This window comes from Tamandua tetradactyla, chromosome 3, assembly GCF_023851605.1.
Source record: "Tamandua tetradactyla isolate mTamTet1 chromosome 3, mTamTet1.pri, whole genome shotgun sequence".
NCBI lineage: Eukaryota > Metazoa > Chordata > Mammalia > Pilosa > Myrmecophagidae > Tamandua > Tamandua tetradactyla.
In genome coordinates, this window is record NC_135329.1 from 40,268,110 (window position 1) to 40,290,120 (window position 22,011).

General features: G+C 38.0%; 1 protein-coding gene across 1 annotated transcript in view; it reads right to left on the reverse strand.

The window, feature by feature from the left end:
* Positions 1 to 21,119, reverse strand: part of MYOM2 (myomesin 2) — a 110,017-nt gene extending 88,898 nt beyond the window's left edge. The window contains exons 1-6 of the mRNA XM_077152993.1: positions 21,005 to 21,119; positions 14,653 to 14,771; positions 13,341 to 13,502; positions 7,930 to 8,068; positions 7,613 to 7,770; positions 6,115 to 6,207 (exon numbers count right to left, since the gene is read on the reverse strand). Of these exons, the coding sequence (XP_077009108.1) occupies positions 6,115 to 6,207; positions 7,613 to 7,770; positions 7,930 to 8,068; positions 13,341 to 13,502; positions 14,653 to 14,759 (659 nt within the window). The 5' untranslated portion in view covers positions 14,760 to 14,771; positions 21,005 to 21,119. The remainder of the gene's footprint in view (positions 1 to 6,114; positions 6,208 to 7,612; positions 7,771 to 7,929; positions 8,069 to 13,340; positions 13,503 to 14,652; positions 14,772 to 21,004) is intronic.
* Between the last annotated feature and the right edge of the window lie 892 nt (positions 21,120 to 22,011).

A 22,011-nucleotide genomic window follows, 5' to 3' on the forward strand; every position in this document is an offset into this window, starting at 1 on the left:
TGCTTGTGTTACTTTTGCTAAACAATAAAAGCACTAAATTTTCATAAATTCCTTCTTTGGGGATTAGCCCTAAACCTTTTCCTACAACACTCCCACTTCCACTAACAATACGACAGATTAGAGAAATGAGAGCTATAAAGTCCTGCAGCCCCAGCTGGAAGGATTAGAAACTCCGCCATATTGGAAAGGTGCAAAGCATTCTGTAAAAATTAAAACCTGACCTGGTGTCTGTACATTAGACACACGAAACATAAACTAAGGCTTAGAGGAGGTACAAGCCAAAAAGAAACATCTCAGCCCAGAGCACAGCAAGTAGGATAGATGGAATACGGGACTCGCAGGCAGTGATCCAGCTGTACCAGGACAAAGATTGTCCCCATAGCCCAACTGGCTGGGGTTGCTGCTAATACCTGAGTAAGAGAACTATTAATACCTAAACCCACATTAAGTCATTAGAGGAAAGCATCTATAGATTTTATTTAATATATGTCCAAGCAGTATCCCTTAAATCTTATCTTCTTAAATACTCCAAAGAACCCTCCTAGAAATTACTCAGCACTGGTGATTTTCAGACTGTGACCCATACTTTTCAAAGCAAATTTCCAAATGTGCTACAAATTTTTTCTTCCATATGTATTTTAACAGTTTTTAAAATTTTAGTAAAAATATGCGTTCAAACATGTTATGTACTAGTAACATTGAAGCCCAGCAACATGACTTGTGTGCTGCAGCTTAATTTGTCCTTACATGCCTCTAAAGGCAAAGCTTGTCCTACCATCGCTGTTGAGTTGAATACAATTCCGAAATACCAAGGTAACAATGTTTCCATTTGTTATGTTTGTGAATCAGGATTTTTTTCAACACTATTTATCTTTGTGAATCAGGATTTTTTTCAACATTGTGCTTAGACTATTAGAAGACTTTGACAATCATCCATGAGTTCTCATTTCGAAATGTGTGCATTCGTTAGAACAGGATGGTAATTCTCAGTTATTGATTTTATAATAATATATAGTATATAATTAACATGTATTTTTTAAACTTCTAAAATTTGTCACCAAGTACTTATACCTTGGTAGATTTCATTGACAATCAAATAAAATAATATATTTGAAAACATTATACAATTTCAAAGTACTATATTAATCTGACATGTTTTTAGATAAAATTCATTAGCCAAAGTCCTGGACCTAAAGTTCAGAAATGCTTCCCTCACTTCTCTTCTGCAGAAAGGATTTCTCGTTGCCCAAATAGTCATACAAAACAGCACAGATTTCGAAGTATTTTGAGACCTGCAACTAATTGCTCCCTCACTATTCCTTAGCTGGGAATAGTTGGAAGGAACTCAAAAAGGGAATAAAGCTTGGAGAAAATGGATGAAAATGAGCTGTTTGTGCCTGGGATAAGAGGCAAAAAGTAACAAGTTGAGTACTATATTCCAAGGCCCAAGTATAGAACAGCTTCTCCCAGCTTATTTTTCAATTGACTGAAGGCACTAAGATCCCAGGGAGAAAGCTACCTAACACATTAGCAGTGATTATTTTTTTAAGAAACTAGTTAGCACATAAGACTTAGCAGTAAGGAATGGGATCAGGAAGAAAAGAACCCTGTACATTGGAGGCAAGTGGCAGATCCTTTGGATCTTTGCAGGATTTAGAGAGTGTTGAACCTACTGCAATGATACGCAAGTTTTTGCATGGATGTAGTTATCTTCATTTGCTCAGAAGACAGTGTCCACAGCTTTCAATTGATTCTAAAGAAATCCACAGTCCCTAACATTTCACACCCACTGATCTACCGCAATGGACTCCAATGCACCCAGCCAAGGGGAGAGTACAAGATCACCCATTGATATAAAGAAAAAAAAGTTAGAATTTTTATTTATGTTAATTTCTATTTCATTCTTTTTATAATTCTCTTTTGTAAATGTTTTAAACTGTATGAAATATACTGGAAGAGAGGTACATATATAGGGGTTATAAATAAGCATGCATACACAGATTGAAGGTGAGAGCCAAAAAATATTTATACAGTTCTGTTCCAGTGGTAGAGCTGTAGGCCATTCTTACTAGAGATCACTGGAGAAGCCTAGGTACTTGGGGGCAAAAATAGCATGAATAGATACTAGTTAGATGGAGAGGAAGGACTAGGCCGCCACTGAAGATTCTTAGACTAACTGAAAGTCTTGTCTGTCAGTAATTTTGAGATTGAGAGATGTGTCCCACACGTGATATTGTACTCTAAAAGGACTACATTCTTTCTCTCCTTCCACATACTCCCTCCTCCTTCCCAATGCTTTACTAAGAAAAAGCATTTAGCTAACCCACGGAGTCTAATTCTAGCCTTCACTTCATGCTGTGAGAATTTGCAAGCAACTGATTAAGAGCAAAGGGTTTTATTTTTCTGTTTGGCCAGGTTCCCAGATTAGACAGAGATAGTTTTCTATAGTCTCCTTTTTTATATAAATTTCCATGGGGCACATTTGCGTCCCAAAATCTCAAATTGAAGTGCTCCCAAAATAACTCCATGAGAGAAACTTGTGATAGTTTATCTATTTTACAGATAGACTGATGAAGGGAAAAAGGTTAACTGGCAAATTAATGTATTATGTATAGGCCAGGCTCAGTGTTTTCCAATCACAAGGAGTTTTGACATTGGATTTAAAATCTAACTCAAATCAGAATTTGAATATCAACTTCTGGAAATAATATATGAGGACATTTTAGTCCTAAAATCATTCTGCAGGGCAGTGGGGAATGGTGAGTGATGCTATTACTAATGAGGAAAAAAAAAAAAAAAAGACTATTCTAAACACCTTAATAAAAAGTGAGAACTATATAAAAATTCTTTGAAGAACAGAACTCACATTATGAGTCCCAAGAGAAAGTCTTATGAGCATACAAAATAGTGTCAAGTACAATTTTAAATTCAACAAGTACCAAAGGGTCAGCTTCCTTTACGGCACTTAAAGAATTCAGCTATTGTAGCCAAAGAATATTCATAGGAATAAATGTCACTCTTGTAACAGAAGGAAAAGCTCATTTCAATGCCAGTCAGGAGGAGGGAAGCCAACACATTCCACACACTTTAAATGGCCACAGATCAGATGATGTGTAGCTCAGCACTTTGGTATGAACAGCTGAGATGAGCCACCACTTGTGGGCTTTCCCCCATTGCTTTTTCTGGAGAATATTAATATGTCATCTGCGAAAAACCTCCCAATGTTGTTAGGAATTCTGACAGAAGTTGGTCTTGGGAAGGTTTTCTATTATTTGCATATTTACACAAATCCAGTATGTCAAAAGAGACTCCAATTGTGAATCACTTAATCATCTGCTTGATTTATTATTCACTTAGTTCAAAGCCTACATTATTCCCAATATAAAGTTAAAAGTTGCCAATGCTAGCATGAGTGTGATTTTCTTTTTCATGCATGATAAAAGGGAAAGGGCTCTTCTTTTAAAAACAGTTATTAAAATAAAGCTTGGAAATAAGCTAATTGTTCATGCAAGCTGACCGATTTAACTGTAAACAGTGGTAACGCATCTCGGATCAGAAAACAGTCATCCATCTCTAAAGATCAATGTCCTCTCTAAAATGATGGCAAATACTCTCCTTCTAAATATTACAGCTTATTATATCTTAAAATGTCCATGAATTTTGGAAATTGAAGGAGAACAAAGTACCCTCTGAAAGGGGATATCAGTATTCCAATTGACTTTCCACAAACAAGGAGAGCTCCCAAACTTCTACCTGGGTCCATTCCCTGAATCCAACTGCTCCACTGCAGCCCTCCTCAACCTCGCTGATGTGCAGGCTCAAAGCCCTGGAATTACTTTGACCTTCTCTTTCTCACTAACGCCACACATCCAACCCAACCTATTGACTCTACCTTCAAAATCTGTCCAAAATCCACCGCCTCCACTGCCACCATCCTGGCCCACCACGACCATCTTTCTTGAATTTTGGCTTCCCAACAGGCAGCCTGCTTCTGCCCCTATACTCTATTCACAGTCAAAGGATCCTTTTAAATTGTGAGTCAAATCATGTACTTCTCTCCTGAAAGCCCTCTAAAGTCTCCCCTTTTCACTCTGAGTAAAATCCTACCTTCCTGCAATGACCTATAGGGTCCTATGTGATCTGCCCTGCCCCGGGCTACCTCTCTGCTCTCCTCTCCTACCATTGCCACCAGCCCACTCCCTCCAAACTGGCTCCCTTGCTGTTTCTCGCATATGCTAGGCATGGGCCTGCTCACAGCCTTTGCTTGCTCTCCCCTCTGTCTAGAATGCTACCCCTTCAAACACACCCCCTGCCACCAACTCTCTAACTCCTTCCTCATCATCTCCTTCAAGCCTTACACACAGGAATGACACCTTCTCAAAGTGTCTACCCTGACTACCCTACGTAAAACTATGACTTGCCCTACTGCCACCCCATACACACCCCATCCCATTACCCAGCACTCATCACCTTCTAACTTACTGTCTAAAGCACTTATTTATTATGACTATGGTTCACCTCCTTATGCTAGAATGTAAGACTACAAAGACAGGAATCTTTCGTCACTGATGGTGTATCCCAAACATCTAGAACAGTGCCTGATATTTAGCTCCCAATAAATAGTTCAGAATAAATGAAACTAAGTGAGAAGAGGTCAATAGAACCTTGAGTTATTCTAGAGAGCCTCAAATTGACCTAAAAGAAACAAGGTATCACAGAGGTTGATTTTAACTATAACCTTTTATTTCCTTGTTATAATGACTCTACAGTAGAAAACCTTCCACACCTCACTGAGGCTCATGAGAAGGTTGTGTCTAACTTCCAAGGAGGAGGCTGGGGCTTGCACACAAGGAGAAGGAACAAAGTAGAGCTGATGTCCCATCCACCCTGACCTGCAAGGCAAAGGTATTCAGCAAAACTCTGTAGACACCATCCATGCAGAGATGAAGGAATGATAAACACCTGTGCTATACTGTCACATTTGACTCTTATAATCACATTTGGGAATAAACTGAGCCTAACTATGATGCAATCACTACTTTAAATTTTAAAAATCATATAGTTAAATGTCGTAGTTACTTTTTAAACATTTTATTTTTTTTCTTTGGCTTAGCCTAGAAAGGATTTAATGTAATTTATTACACACACATGTACACATGTATACAATTGCCATATATTTATATAGTAATCTATTTTTAGAGTTTTCACACATGCTTTTATTTGATCCTCACAATAATGCTATTAGGCAAACAGAGCGAATACAAATGTTTACTATCTGTCTGTTCATAGTTATTTTCATACGAGAACATTATAACGCAAGAAGAGTTCATGACTTATCCACAATCGCACTATAAATAGTAGATTGCAAACCCAAATCCAGGTCTTCTGGTTTCTAGATAAGTGATTCGATTTTTTATTACAGCACATTAAGTAATGAGCTTTATTTTAAAAATTTGTGAGTAATCACTTTGAAAGTGTCATGTACTATTAAGTGAAAAACATGGATTGCATAATTTTATGAATTTCTGTTTAGTAAAAGTATATGCAGAGAAACAGAGAGAGAAGCTTGATCTCACTTTTGTGAAAACCAAAGTGTGTGTGAGTATGTGTGTGCGTGTTGTGTGTAGAAGAAAGAAAGGCTACGTATACACTAAAATGCTGACACAGGATATTGGAAATATGAACGGTTTTTATTTTCTTTTACTTATCTGTATTTTCTACGTTTTTTTCAAGAGTCTGAGCTTAGGGACTGTTACTCAGACTTGGTAGCAAGATAAGCCCCCAATGCTAAAGAAGCGTAAATGAAATGTTCGTATACTTCACTGTAGCTTCTGTACCTCAATGTCTCTATTTATTCTCTTTGTTCCTGGAATAAGAAGCGTTGACCTAGCCACTGATTGTGTATTCCTTTGGCCTAACACCAACAATAAACAGTGTAGCTTGTAACACCAATTAAATTAACTCTTCGATAGCATTTAAAATCACATGTAATGCAAACAGATACGGTGTGGTTTGGCTGCCATTTTTAGGATTTAATATCTTCTTATGTGTTTTAAATGCTCATTATTCCGTCAGGTATCTCAGAGTACACGCTCCTGCACTTACAGGCCTTACCTGTCTATCTCCAGCATGTGTACTCCGTAGTTGCTCTCGATTCTGTACTTCCCTGGGTCGCCTGCTTGGCAAATCAAACTACCATCTTTATACCTAAACAGGAGAAACATTTATTTCAGTTCAAAGGCAGATTTTTTTTTCCATTTTGCCCCGGCCTTCTTTCATGCCCCCTCTAACTTGCTATGCTTCTACATATTCCGCTTATTGATGCCGTAGGTGAGTGGGAGAAGGGGAACACTGTAGGACAGAAACAGAGCCGCTATTCTCTTTTTTAAGAGAGCAGCACTTGCAAGATTCAAGCGGCCCATCACCTGTGCCATCCACAACCCATGACAGATCGTGCTCCAAAGGAAGTCAGAACAATGTGTCCGTATGAACAATGCACTCAAGGTTAGTTAGATCCCAGACTTGCCTATTTAGACCATAGTGAAACTGTGATATATTCAGAGAGTTCTTCAGGAACTTACCACACTAAATCATGACTAAAGGAAACGAGCTTCATAGCTCTACCCCAGGGTAGTGGGACCACATCTGCCCCCATTAGAGCTTTGGGGTCAAGAATAGGAGAATTCCAGTCTCCTAGACCTGCCTTATAAACAGTCATAGAATTGAGACTTTATTTTCTAAGCTGCTGCTGAGGGGCCCAAACCAGATTACATTTAATGGATTTATGGATTTTGTAGCAAGCCACAAACTTTGGGGATTTTTCTTCAGTTCCAGTGCATGGAAAAACAAATAGATATCAACTTTTTTCAATTTTAAATATTTTTTCAGATGTTGAAATAAAAAGAGGCTATAAGATCTGAAGATTTAATTCTTCAAGTATCACCAACTTCAATTAACTATAGCACTTTGTCCCAAAGCTTCCGAATTCAAGTTTTCCATTTATGAGTTTTCACAAAATTAAAATTTTAGAATCTTTGGGCTTAGATACAAAAAATCAACAACAATGCAAAGGAAAACTCTATGAGAGCAGCCCAGGTCAATGCATGTGATTTCAATGAACCCATTTTTAAATAAGAAACACTCTGGAAAATTAATGGAAAGAATTCCACTAAAATAAAATTACCTGTATAGTATGTTAAATTGATATTTCATGTGGGGGGGTATATACTGTATGGTGGGGGTCCCATTTCATTCTTTTTCCATGTGACTATCCCATTATTGCAGCACCATTTGTTGAATTTTTCTTTTTGGTCGGGGGCGGGGGGGGAGGTTGGGCAGGGCGATGTACATGGGCTGCGAATTGAACCCGGGTCTCCCTCACGGAAGGTGGGCATTCTAACCACTGAACTACCCGTGCACCCTTTCATGGGTTTTTATAACTGAATTTCTTAATCAGCTTTTCAAGCACAGCAGTCCATAGAATAGTTTCTCCTTGGCATGTGTTTTCTCATTTTGACCTTCTTCATCTGTACATTTAAGCCAACTGCTGCCACATCCTTAAAAGAAAACAAAGTGTGGCATTTTCAACCCCTAAGAACAGAAAAATACTGACCACTGAACCACAGGAGTAGGAAATCCTTGGACAGTAAAGAAGAGCTTCACAGGCATACTCTCCCAAACCGTGTGGGATCTCAGTCGCACCAAAATCTCAGGGGCTCTCCTCATCCGTTCCTCATGGGTGCATCTTTCCCAGGCCATCTTACTCTCCACCTGTTACCAAGGAACCAGAACCAGAACAGGTCAATGCATTTTAGTAAGAGTTATGTTCCATAAATAACTGATACTCTTTCCTATGCCATGTAAGCATAATGTTGACACATTGCAATTTAAATCAACACATCTAACAAAGAGATCCAAAGGTTCTCCTACCATCTGCTGAATGGAATATTTGTCCAGCTTCTCCTGAGCAAATGAACGCGCCTGGTGAACATTTTCTTCTAATTGATCCAGTTCTCGGAGAAAACGCTGCCGTTTGGTTTCTCCGTAAGCAGCCACCAGGGACCGGTATCTGCAGGACCCAAGAAGCTCCATTATTCTCACGACACACCGTAAAGATTATGCCTTCATTAAGGATATGAAAGACAAGATACCATTCTCTCCCCGAGGGTTCTCTTAAGTGGGGTGCAAGGAGAAAAGATTAGAAGTTCTATTTCTATTTATTTTTATCTCTTTCTTAAAAGTACATTTCGGTGATTGTTTTAAAGCCATACATTTAAAAGGAAATTGCAAGGGACAAGTATTCAATTTATGGATAAAATATAGGATCTGTGTGCTCTGATTTCTTTTTACCACTAAGAGCGCACAACCGAAACAGTCTGGAGAACCCACACGCTATGTTTTAGAAAATTGCTCTGAAGAGTCCAAGTGGGAGTAAATCCCATATGAAGAATTGGCATCCGTTACTGGCCGTATTAAGGGCTGGAGTGATTTTTATATGTGTACATCATACTTGACAAGAAACAAAGCATAAGCACTGAACTCAGAGTCAGGAAATTAGCCTCAGGCTCCTTAAAAACAAGGACTTGTTCACTCATCTTTATATACATGGCAACTCATGAATATAGGCGCTCGATAAAGATAGTGCAACTGTGAACAAATCATGTAACTTTTTCTGGGCACAGTCTCCTCACTAATACAATAAAGGAATCTGTTGGTTTCAGGGGTCTGAGACTCCAAATGGTTAGGTACCACTGGGCTGGAGCTTCCTTTAAAATCAGTTCAAATGTGATACAACAATTGAAGAAAATGCTGAACACAACCAAGAGTAAGTTTCCTTCTGCTGGGCATCATATAAACACCATTTGTTTTCCAATACAGAGTGTATTTTCTGATTGAATTTAAGACTGAACTACGCCTGCAGAGGTAACAGGTGTAATGAAAAATAAGTCTGTGCTCTAGAAAAATTAAAAGAATGAAAAGATTCAGTTTCTTCAACTCATAAAGATAAACAATGGGCACATCCCTTATACTGTACACACCATCTTTGTGAGCCCCACAAAACACACCTACCCAATACTGCAGTGGGATCACTGGCCATTCTCAGACAGAGCCCTCTTTTAAAAGGTTACGCCATCTTTATCCAGTCTTATATTCTCCTTTTTACTATTGCATCTCCTAGGTCCAATCAATATTAAGATGTTTGCTGATCCTCTGCTGATTCTGTCCTACTCCTCAGGAAACAACCTCCTCTTAATCCCCTCCTATAAAAATTATATCCATCCTTCAAGGCCTATTTCAAAATCAGCCTGTCCCATGAAGCCATTCCTAATTCCCTCCTCTTTCCTTTGAACCTCGGAGCTCTTTTTATTTTTCTGTGACCCCTATGATAATAATTTGTCTACAAGTCTGTCCCTGCCACCTAGGAGAATATAAGCACCTTAAGAGAAAGGATTGGCTACTTCTAGTTTTTGTATTCCCCAGATTCCTTTACACAGTTCCATGCATGGTCAATGCCTATCATTAGTCTAAACCAGAACAGAGGAGAGGTAAACGCTGATGAGTATCGAGGATCAGAAAAGTGTATAATACTACCTGAGAAGCAATACAGGCATGAGGGTAACAATATTGAACAAAAGAAACTATTTGAGGCATGAAATTTGCATAATGAAGAGGCTGATGGACTTGCTGGACAAGGCTGGCATTATATTATCAAGTTAGAATATCAGAGTTGGGAGGACATCATATGAGTTACAAATGCACAGAAATGCAGAAAAAAAATTGTCCAAGAGCATGTAGGTTGGTGAAAAGCCTGTCCTAGGATCCAGGTTCCGGGGTTCCATGGCCAATGGGCATTCCACAATGCTATACAGCCCAGATCAGTTTTTAGTATTTCTCTAAATAGAGTAAACTAGAACCTAACAGGCATTTGGGAAGCTTGCGATCTAATTGAAAATTTCAGAAAATTGTACATCTTCTTAATACAGAACTATGGCTGAGAAACTATAAAAATTAAAACCTGAACTGAATATGTATCCACCCTTCCTCTTTACTCCTAATTAACATGCAACCTCCTCTTTCCCACTCTCACTTTCACTCGCATGACCCAGACCCCTGGCTTTCATTCAGCTGTTTGAAGGAGACAATCTCTTCGCACCACAGGTCTTTCTACACATCCTCTGCCTATTCTGGATTTTTCCCAACTCAGCCCAGCTAACTCTTGTTTACCTTTTAGCTTTCAACATACGGGTTCCCTCCTCAGAGAGAACTTCCATTAGTGCCACACCTAAGTTATAACTCTACCAACTCTCTTTCATAACAACATATTCTCTTCCTAGATAGCATTTATCACCATTTTAATCACGTGGATGTGTATGTAAGCTTGCATCCATCTTTGGCTCTAGGCTCAAAATTCTAAGAGGACAGAATAGTATATGTTTGGTCCTTTCATCCACAGCCCCTTGAACAGTGCCAATAGCATAGGAGAGGTTCTATAAATATTTGTTGAATAAATGAAGGAACACATCACCTAAGAAGCCTTGTAGAAAATAAGCCTTCTTATTGATAGTAAATCCTATCGAAATGGAGTGATAGAAAAGACAAATCTCTATTCGTGCTAGAAATGATCATGATACGCTTAAAGGATCAGAGTCCTATCTTGAAGTTGTTTAAAATGATTACATGCTATTTATATTTTACTTACCAGAGGCTCGGGTTTATTCTTGGGTTTATTTTTAAGTCAATAGCACCACCATTCCCTAACGTTTTATAATATAGAATACACAGTCTGTTATTTCTCTTCTTCCCCTCTCAACCTCAAATACCGTCATTCAGTACATAGAAAAAGCATTTCCGCATGTGTGTGATCACACAACCACAATGCCGGCTCTTTTGTACAGAATTACGTCATTCATCATGCATTGACTCTTAATGACAAGCCCATAGAGACAGCCTGCCTGGTTAAGGGAGGCATATTTTTCACTAGGACAGAAGCAAAGGTATCAGGTGGACATTTCAAATCCCCCGTGTCCTCCAAAAGGACAGGCTGACATCCTTCAGAACACATCAATGCCTCTTCAGTATTTATTTTACATGAAGACATAAGCTGTAACTCAAACTACAGAACTCACAACTTCATCTTTCACAAAGGAGCAATTTGTCCAGTACGTTAAACTAATACCTGCCATGGGAGGTAAGATATAAATACATTAAGTGCTTTCAATAAAGCTTAAGGCTAGCTAGGTAGTGAATTGTAATAATGAGAGCTAGAATTAATTTAACTGCTGGAATCACTCGACACAGCGGTGCCCTTTCATTCATCCTCACAGCCCTCCTGCATGGGAGAAACAGAGGAGGCATTGCAGTAAAATCTCAATTAACTCTGACCCAACTAACCAAAACCCCTAATTCCTTAGATTTACTATCTTTTTTTGTTTCTGTATGCCGTATGGCAGGGTCACATTTCCTTCTTTTTTTACGTGAATATCCCCTTATTGCAGCACCATTTGTTGAATTTTTTGTTTGATTTTTCATTTGTTTGCTTGTTTGTTTGTTTGTTCAGGAAGTGCATGGGCTGGGAATCGAACCTGGGTCTCCCGCATGACAAGCGAGAATTCTACCACTGACCCACTGTTCCACCACCCACCACCCCCAGATTTACTTTTAAGGGAGGAAAGAACTAATTTCCAAAATCTCTTTCTTCTGGAAGATATACACATGAATTATGAGACTAAGGCAGTGTGAGACTCGTAAAAATTATTTCATCCCATGTCAGGAGCGGTGGGCCTGGTATAAAGTTAATACTCTCTCCAGCCTTCCACATCTATGTCTACTGCCTTTAGCAAGAGGTACTGGCATTTCAAAGGAGCTTGAAAATTACAGTAATATTATAATCAGGCATCAATAATTAAAATACATCCTTTGAGTTAGGTTTACTATTGCAAGAAAGTAGACTAACTATATTTTAAGACAACTTCCAACAACCTGAGATGTCACAAAAGTTATTTTTGCTGAAAACTTATTAATCACAGTAAACCATTCCTTAATCATTCAAGTTAATAGAAGCCCCCTTTCCCTCATTTTACTAGTGGGGAAATTAAAGCATAGGAAGTTCATGTTCAAGGTCATACCAATGTATTATTTAAAAATGAATAAATAAAATGATACAGCTCTCATCTTCTTGTTTCCAATTTCAAAAACTTAAATTTAAGTATAACCCTTTTTTGAAATAATCAATTTATAAAATCCAGATTTTTAATGTCCATATTTTGAAGTGATTCTTCTACTGAAAAAGTCTTCACTTTATAATAACAATTATTTACAGGGTAAAATTCCCATAAGGAATCCCAAAAGTAATTTGAACTTTTTCAATACTGGTTCATCTTCTCAGCTATGAGTTGTTTTCATTCAACAAATTACGTGATCATAATGCAACTTTCAAAAATTAAATATGTTTACCAGTTTTATTTTTCCTTCAGGTTTTAAGTTTTCTAGAGATACAGAGAAAAATGTCTATAATAGTAGGGAAGGACAAAGGAAAAAAATACGAGAGGTATAGTAAAATGAAAGATTAATAAGATACTTAATTTTTATTTTGTTCTAAACAGATCAAAGTAAATAACACCAGCTGTTTCTTTGTGATATGGAAATAATTTTAAGACTTCATTTTATTAATCCATCTCATTCATATGACATTTTCCCCTCATGAGCTGGCTCCACTGAAATGCAAAGTATGGCAATTTATAGAACCCCTTCACAACTCTTTAGTTTCCACATGGACAACTGTTTAAAACCCTGGCTCCCTCTTCAGAAGATGACCTTGCTTGGGTCTACAACCCTTCGTCATTGTTCTTAAGCCGAAGAGGTTATAAGTAGAAATTCAAAATCAATTTCAAACTTTTAGATCTTGACTATTTTTCAGATTTGATAATGCTCTCAATGTGAAAAGGTAGTTTCTGTGCAGGAGAGTCATTAAGTCCTGAGAACAAAGCCCAGCTCTGACAATGTATGTGACTTCTCTGAACCTCAATACCCTCTTCTGCAAAATTATGGGGAAAAAAGTTCATTCCAAGCAATGTTCTTATTAGGATTAATTGATATAATATTGGAAAGGAATAAGCAAGTATTCAGAAAATTGTAGAATTATTATTGTTGTTACAAACAAGTTTTATCTCAATGTTCTCTGACTTTCCCTTTCAGCAAACTCCCGCTTCATTCTTCTTTCTCTGCCCTATAGAAGATCCTTCCTAGGTTTCAAGACCAAGAAGTGTTTTTACAATGTCATCATAGTGTTAGCACAATGTGACTTGGTGGGCAAAGTCTGAAAGAGCCAACATAGTGGTTACCTATTTTTATCTTCATCTTCTTCTTCTTCAGCTGACGAAGTTTTTATTCTTTTTGCACAAAGCCTGCAAACCGTTCCTCCAATAGATGCCGAGCTGGAGGTTTTTTGGGAAGATAATTTCTGAGTAAAAGACTTCTGGGTGGATGATTGGGTTGAAGCACGCCTTTATGGAAATTGAAAAAAAATGATAGCATACTGGAAGTGCTTTAAATTTATCATAACAAACAGCAGCACTTTCTTTGCATACCCAATTCTTACCTCAACCCTGAAACACACACGGGCACATACAGCCAAATACAACACACATAGAAATACAAAGCTACCTCCCTGGGCATCCACATCTACCCTCCATCTCTCCATGCTCCATCCTTTTATGGGAAGTTTTCATGGACTGAGCTTCTCTATCACTCTTACCATTATTCTTCAGTGTCAACTTAGGCCTTCCACAGACTTTTTGGCCTAATGCCATGATTATTCATATATCTCTTTAAGGATGTGAAACTCCCAAAAGTTGTTGGGAGAGACCGGGAATGTTTGTTTGTTAAAAAGGAATGGAAACCAAATACAAGTACCATAAAGTGTTTCTAAAGATAGAGTGTTTATAACATATGTGCAGGCAGTTAAGTGGTTGGAGGAGGCCCAGCAATCTCTATCATTCTTCAGCACAGCCTTCTAATCAGCCAATTAAAATTGCCAGATAGGCTACGATACAAACAGTGTTGACTACAGCACGTGTTGCAGGTCTGTGGGAAGACTACTTTAGAAAGTTGCAGAGAAAGATGTAGCCTTGACACCAACCTATTATGCAGTGCATAAATTCCCCTTGCTTCACTTATTATTAATGTAGCCAAATTTTTATTAATATTGGCTTCCATTCAAGCTTTACTTTGCAACCCATTAACCTCTCTCCTACCTAGATTCATTTTCCATGGGTCTCCTTCTCATTGCCTTTTATTTGTGGTGAGTTTAGATTATAATTCTGGAAGATGTATTAGGAAAAGTAAAATCAGTGAGCACTTACTAAAAAGTCCCTGCATTCATTATCTAAGCCAGGGATTCAGAACCAGTACATCACACATCGCCATCTACTAGGATAACCCGTACACGGAGTGTTGGTGACAGCCTGGGTCTGGTCCACTTGCTTCCTTTGGCTTGGGAGATGTTTGTCAGTGAACATTGCCATCTCTATTCCCAGACTCCTCCCCAAACCAGCTGTTCTCCAAGTTTCAGGGAACTAGATAAAGCTTTTTGCCTTTAAATTTTGAGCACCCATCATCAAACTCTGGGAATCTATTCAGTGGATTTCAACTTACTTTTTTGCTGCATATTCATCCAGAAGGTACCTTGTTTGAATATTACGATATGACTGGTCATAGTGTTTGTGTCTCTTTTGATAGAAGGGGACGGTTACAAGTGACATCTTTGAGTACTCCTATGAATGAAGAGTAACACAAATACTAATGAGTTCCTTTTCAAATACAAACATCTACAAATTTCGTATTAATGCATTGCATGGTTCCAAAGGGAAAAATGAACTCTAATTAATAGAACCCCATTCAGTGAAAAAATGAAATTTTATAAAAGTGGAAGTAATCTTGGACCAGGAGTCAAGAAACCCATTAGCTCCCTTGAGATCTGATTTTATTTTATACTTCCATTAAATTAGAAGATTAGGCTATATGTTTCACTTAATTGTGAACTCCTTAACAGAATATACCAAGTTCACTCAAGGCAATGTGAAAAGCAATGTGAGTGTGATGGATAAAAATAATTAAACACAGATTAGAAAAGTAAGCAAATGCTTATGATAATAGTAGGTAAAAAGATATGATAAGAGCTAAAGAGGAGAGAGAGAGTGAGAGAGAGAATGCTCTGGAAAGTGCGGAGAGCACATGTAACAGGAGGAGAGGGCAGCCAGAGAAGTTTCCATGAATTAGGGGACATTTGAGAACAGCAGTAATGGGTGGGCATGACTGACACTGAGATGGGGGTGGAAAGAAGGGCAGTCCAAGATCACAAGCAGGAGGCAGTAAATACAGGATCTTAGGAGACTTGAAGAAGCATAATAAGAAATTGCTCGGCAAATACTGCAACCTCATTTCAATGTCTGCCTAAGGAGCTACGAGTTCTTTTCTGTTCAAAAAGGGGGGACTCAAAGAAATGGATTGTTCTTCAAAATGCCTTCCAGATCAATCATTCTAGAATCATATCTCACAGGTTACTTGTAGAAGAGCTTGGTAGGGGAATGAGTTCAGCATCAGTACTTCAGAGATGTGAAGAAATTAGCACTTTTTTGGTTACATTCTCCCAAGACAAGAAATAGTTGAGATCCATCCTCACCTTGAGAATTGGAGGTCTCGCCAATTACACATAGTCATTTGTTGCACACACTCAGCCAAAATTAAAAAATGCAAATTTACTGGGTTATTTAATTTTCTCTAAAAAGTTATACAGAAACAGTATTTCTAAATCTCAACAATTTCCCAAATAAAGATGCAAAACATCTCTTCCAAATGTGAGGGCTTTGTCATTTACATTTAAATTGGAAAATCTGCCCTCATTTAAAGAAGGAACTCTTAGGCAAGGGCCATGACTCAGTCCCAGGGGGTGTCATTCACATAGACAACAATGGGAGTCGAGGCCCCCACCCCCACCATAGACTTGGAAATGGCATGGTCCTGTTCTGAGATTAAATATCCTTTATTTCCATTCATCACCTTTGTTCACATCCTTTGGGTACCAAAAGGCATAATTTTTCCAAGTATACTCTTTATGATCAATTTCCTTTAGACTCTGTGACTTCCTAGAATCACAAAAATATAGAGCTGGAGACATCCTTAGGGATTATCCAAACCTCTGTTCTACAGGGGGAAAATACGAAAGTAAAATACAAGGACCGTAGAAGAGAAATGATTTCCCCAAAAGCATAGAGAAGGGGTTAGCATAAGCAGATGTCATCAGACTTCTATTTATGGGCCTTTGAGACTATTGCATACTAAATTATCTCAGTATTTCCTCTTTTTTTATAATTTTTTTCTCTATTAGAGACATTATGGGTTTACAGAATAATCTTGCATAAAATACAAGATTGCCATTTACCACTCTATTATTAACATCTTGCATTGATGGGGAGCATTTGTTACAGTAGATGATAGCATATTTTTGTAAATGTACTACTAACTATAGTCCATGGTTTAATTTAGGATTCATTATGTAGTATAGGTCCATGGATTTTTTTTTTAATTTTTATTCAGTTACCACATACATAATCTAATGTTATAATCTAACACTTCTTCTTTTAATCATATTCAGATATATGTATTTCAGTGCTGAGACTTACATTCTCTATGTTGTGCTATCATTACCACTGTCCATGACTAATTAGCAGACCTCTTAATTTACTAATCAACTAACCAACCCATAATCATTGAGAGTCCAACATGTATTTTACAATGTGAGAGCATAGATTTGCTTATAAATATATAATAGGGTGTGGCTTCTAATAAAACACAATAAAAAAAATCCCCTTCACCTTACACCAATACTAAAAGCGATATTTTAAAGTAAAGGTCAAGCACACAGTTTTCGTCATCTGATAGACTCAGGTTCAAATGAAAAACTCATTAACCTAATTCCTAACGTCTCTAACTCTGATATTCTATATGAATATATATAATACCTGGCACTGTACTTGGCAAAGAGTAATAAATGATAAAAAAATTGATAACTGTCATTATCACTTGCTTATTAATATTATTTTATTACTAGTTAGGAAAAAAGTATCTTTAAAAAATCTATCATTTTAATATTTTAAATATCCTTGACTGCTTATCAGTGGGGTTTTCTAATTATTGATTAGGTGGATCTGCAAAAAAAAAAATGCCTCTTTCCTGTAATCGTACATTCTATTTACTACCATTGGAGTCTGTGTGGTACTGGGAAAGCTCACTGAATTTAAATCAGACCAATAGCACCCTGTGTCTTGGCCACTGAATAGCTATTTGATGTTGGTTCGCTGCTTTGAGTCACAGTTTCCACTCTAAGAGTTCTTCTCAGATTATACCTGCACAATAAAGGGGCGTTATCCAACAGCTGAGCTCATGAACATCCTCAGTCACCCTATTACTCCACGTGGTTGTCGCCCATCACAACATTCTTGTTTATGTTGGGTTAACATTTAAATGCATTTGTCTTTCTTGGCAAAGGGAAAGGTCCAAAGATGGCTTAGAGAGAATAAGAGATCATGAAATTCTAAATGTTGGACGCTAATCCCAAAGAGAAGAATCCACGCCTGGCTAGATTCGTGCTCTTGTTTTGAATGTAACATATCTGGTGAAGGTCAGCATTGCTCAGTTCCTTACAGCCCAGTGACTAGATAGCCTTTAACTGGTTTGTAATGTCCTATTCAACACTAGGGGCACAATCAGCACTCAATATATCATTGACTCAACTTGACACATGGCAGTGTGGGCCTGGAAGTCTTCAAACACTTCATGTGCGAGGAGCATATACTTTGTAGTGATTAGAGAAGTGGAGCTGGAATCAAGTGTACAAGTTTCCTGTGTTCCTCACCTTGACTCAGAGACCTACTGAAGACCAGCACCTCTGTGTGTGTGTGTGTGATATTTACCCCAACATATCTTTGGAGGATGATGGTAATTGAGCACTTCACTCCATTTACTCTACTTGCCCTATCTGGCTTTTATCAACTTGATGCCCAACCTGGATATAGCAGCAGGACCTCAACGCATCTTCCAGCCCACTCCAACTTCATTTATTTTGTGCTGTACTACAATCTCTTTACCCCTCATTGGACCTCAAATTTTTAGAACTTCCCAGCTGCCCCGGCCCAACTTAGGGCTACCTCCTCGAAGCCAAGCGAGATGAAATCCTTCGGAAGCATATTGCCTTCAGGCTGAGCAAAAGCACAGCAACTGCAGCCTTGGAGTCACAGGGCATTTGTATGTGAAAGAGACCACAGAGAGAGCTTAGACCAAACTCACTACACTACTCACTGTATGATAAAGAAAAGGGAAATAACAGAAGCCAATCAGCACCCAGATTTCCCTTCATTTTATTTTTCAGAAAAAGTCATTTTCCTTTTTAATAAAACTATCTCTGACATGTTTCCAATTTTCAGTGTGTGTGTGTATAAGTGAGGAGAAAATTGGAAACATGTCTTACACACACACACACATTGAAAGATATCCTTTCCTCAAAACAAAAGGGACTTTCAGAGCTTGGATTCTAGAGGTGATCTGGTGACTTAAAGCAGCCCATCCAGCCCTGAGGCCTCAGCGTGCTCCTGTGCATAATGGGGGTGGGGGGTTGAACTAGGTGACATCTAAGATTCCTCCGAACTTGACCAACATATGAACCTATGACTGTACTTGAATAATATTACAGGCAACACTTCACCTGTAACATCAACCTTCCTAAGATACTGAAACTGGAGAAAAGGCAGGTGATGTGAACCAATGATATGCCATACATACAGGTTTTGTTTCTTTCAGCAAATTGACCTCATTCACACCAGTTTTACATATATTCCATTCTATTCTTATAGAATTTCTATTTTTTTTTTGTATGCTGATGGCAGGGTCACATTTCAGCATTTTTTCTTGTGGGTATCCTGTTATTATAGCACCATTTGTTGCATTTTTGTTTGTTTGTTTGTTTGTTTTGCTTGTTTGTTTTGGGGGGAAGTGCACGGACCAGGAATAGAATCCTAGTTGTCCTACATGGCAGGCAGGAATTCTACCACTGAACTATCCTTGCATCCCCAGAATCTCTACTTTCATTTGAGGATACTAAGATTCAGGTAGTTAAAATAACTCGCCAAGGTTACGGGTTAGGCCAGTGACAGAGCTGAAATTCCAATCCAATCCTCTTTCCACCACAACCCAGATCCAGGCTCCCTTGGTTTCCCAAGCCACCATGGAATGCTCCTGACACGTTTAGGAATTAAGACACCAAAATGAAATATTACACTCTCCTCAAGAACACAGCCCGTATGTCTGCAATATGCTTAGTACTAATCCCTTCCTGCGAAGAATATTTGGCACTGATCTTTCATGTTACCAAGAGGGATTTTAATTTGTGAAAATGTTTCAAGTAAAAAAGTATTTACTTCCATTTAATGAAAGAAGTCGTTTATACAGCTAAAACTGTCTCCATAGATGAACATTCTAAATTAGCACGTATTTCAGCACAATAAAAGGTTTCATTGGCGCATTCAGAGTTTATCTGAGCTCATTCATACTAGAAAGTACTTTCCCCAAGGTTTTTCCAAACCAAAACCTAGTATCACCAAAAATAGCTATAACCGAGCACAAAATAATTTTTAAGCCATCATCAGTGATAAATCCAATATGGTTGATATTGGATTTATCCAGTATCTGATGTCTGATCTCTGGCAGCTAGATTAAGTACTCCTCCAAATAACCTTTAGAACTGAGGTAGAAATGATTTTGGTGTTCCTTCGACTACTTCACACTCTATATCTACAAAGTTCTCCAGCTTCCTAAGGAGCCAGATTCATTCTGCCCTAATGCTTAAGCAGTACTAAATTAGATAGAGCAGAGAACATGCAGCTTCCTGAACAGGTGCACTTTCCCCAACTCAGATAATTACAAAATTCTTCCCAATTTCAGAGAATTATAAATTGGCATTTATAAAAATATTTCATTCCACAAAAATCTTACCTGTAGACTACCCTTGTTTCTATATACATCAGCGAAGTTCCCTAATTCAAAGTTAATTTCACACTCATCCACCCAGACTCAGTTTATTAAATATACTTCTTAATTTTGTTTATTGCATTTGCCCCTTATCACCTATTTTCTTTCTAGTCAGTAGGAAAAGAACATGAAACAGTGAAATACAGAAAGTTAGTTTCCTTATTTCAACTATTCCAACTTTCCTTTCCTTCATTATCACCCTTTCACTGCTGCCTGAGTGCAGGCATCTAACTTCACTATCTTTTTTCTGGCAGGCATAGTTTCAAAAGCATGGCTGGAGAATGCACTGCTCCATCAGTGGGATTGAGCTGAAAAAATCTGGAGGATCATAATATATCTAAAAGTTCAAAGAAAAAAACAACTCTGACCAAAATGTCATCTTGAGGTTAAAAAAAAACTAGAAAATACTGGACAAGAAGTATTGTGATTTCACCATTCACTGTAAAATGTAGTCTATATTAAATTATTCTTATTTCTTTTTTTCTTAAGAAAGTATCCAATTGTATTTTGCACCATTTAGACTCTGCAGTCTCCCTGAGACCTCTGTTTCTGAGACTCATGAAAATTGAAGAGCTCATTCAACTAATTCACAGGATCTAAAGGACAACGCAGCAAAAATCAGGGTTAAGATACAAAGTACTTTGGGGGGTTGTTAGGATATTAGAACAATAATGATCATGACAACAGAATATAAATAACAGGTTAGTTGGACATAAACTGTAGTCAGAGAAATACAGCTCTTAGATCTAATTATTTGGGTTCCCCACCCCATCCCTGTGGTTAATTATGTATATAATGGAAAAATCTTTTTTAACCTGGAAATAGGGCCAATTAGGAAATTCCAGTGAGACCAGCTTTTCTACAAGTTATTATTCTTTGCCCCAAACCACAAATTAGAAAAAGAAAGAACAAGAAAGAAACTTACCAAGAGAAAAATGAAAATGGCAAAGAGGAACGAAGCCCTGCCCCACCCAGCTCACCAAGCTACTCAAGCTCTGGCTGAGGAAAGCAAAACTAATTTCTCACTCCAAGCTCCTGACCCTTCCCTCCCATTTATGGCCAGAGGAGATGCTATATATAGACCCAGAGAAGAGCCTCTCCCCAAATTTATACCTGCATTAAAAAAATCATCAGCCAGCTCTTAAGGAGAGAAAACTTTTTATTCAAGTTGGAAAAATCAAAATTGGAAAGTGAGAAAGTATCACTCCTGAATTACAAAAGGCACTTTTCTCTTCCCACAAAAATTCGTATGGCAATTCAGCTAGTAATCGAGTAAAAGAGGAAGAGGAGTAAGTTGGCGTGCAATTTTACCTGGCACTCCTCCCAACTTGTTTTAGTTTTTAAATGTAAATATACACATTTGTTTTGAATCCTTTTGAGTTAAAAATCCCTTGGTATGTAAACTGAAACTCTCAGATGGTTCTTTAATAACTACTTTAATTTCAATAAGCCCTTTTGCCGTTTGTTAACCAGGTCAACTAAATTAGAGTACTGTGAGCCATTTATTGAAAGTTTGCAGCCTCTGTAGCACTGGGTATTTTTGTTTGTTTTAAATTCCAGAAACTAATCAAGCGTTCACTTGATTTCATCCTGTGGTTAATTTAGCAAGAAATGCCTACCTAAAAGGGGAACCATGCCTAGTCGGCAAGTTAGATCTTATTTATAGTTATTACCACAGACATACACTGTACCTAAACAACGCAGATAACCACAGGGGATCCATATTTTTGCACAGCATGTGTCCAAATATAAATAACACATAACTGTCACGATCGTGTGTTAAAACATGGCACGTATTGCCAAGAGGAGGGGCCAGGTGGGGGTGCCCCTGGCCCCAGAATCCAAGAGAATGGCATTCAAATCCCAACCCACCACAAAGAGATTTGTGAGCTTCAGCCCTCGATTCGATCTCTTTGAGTCCCCGTTTCCCCC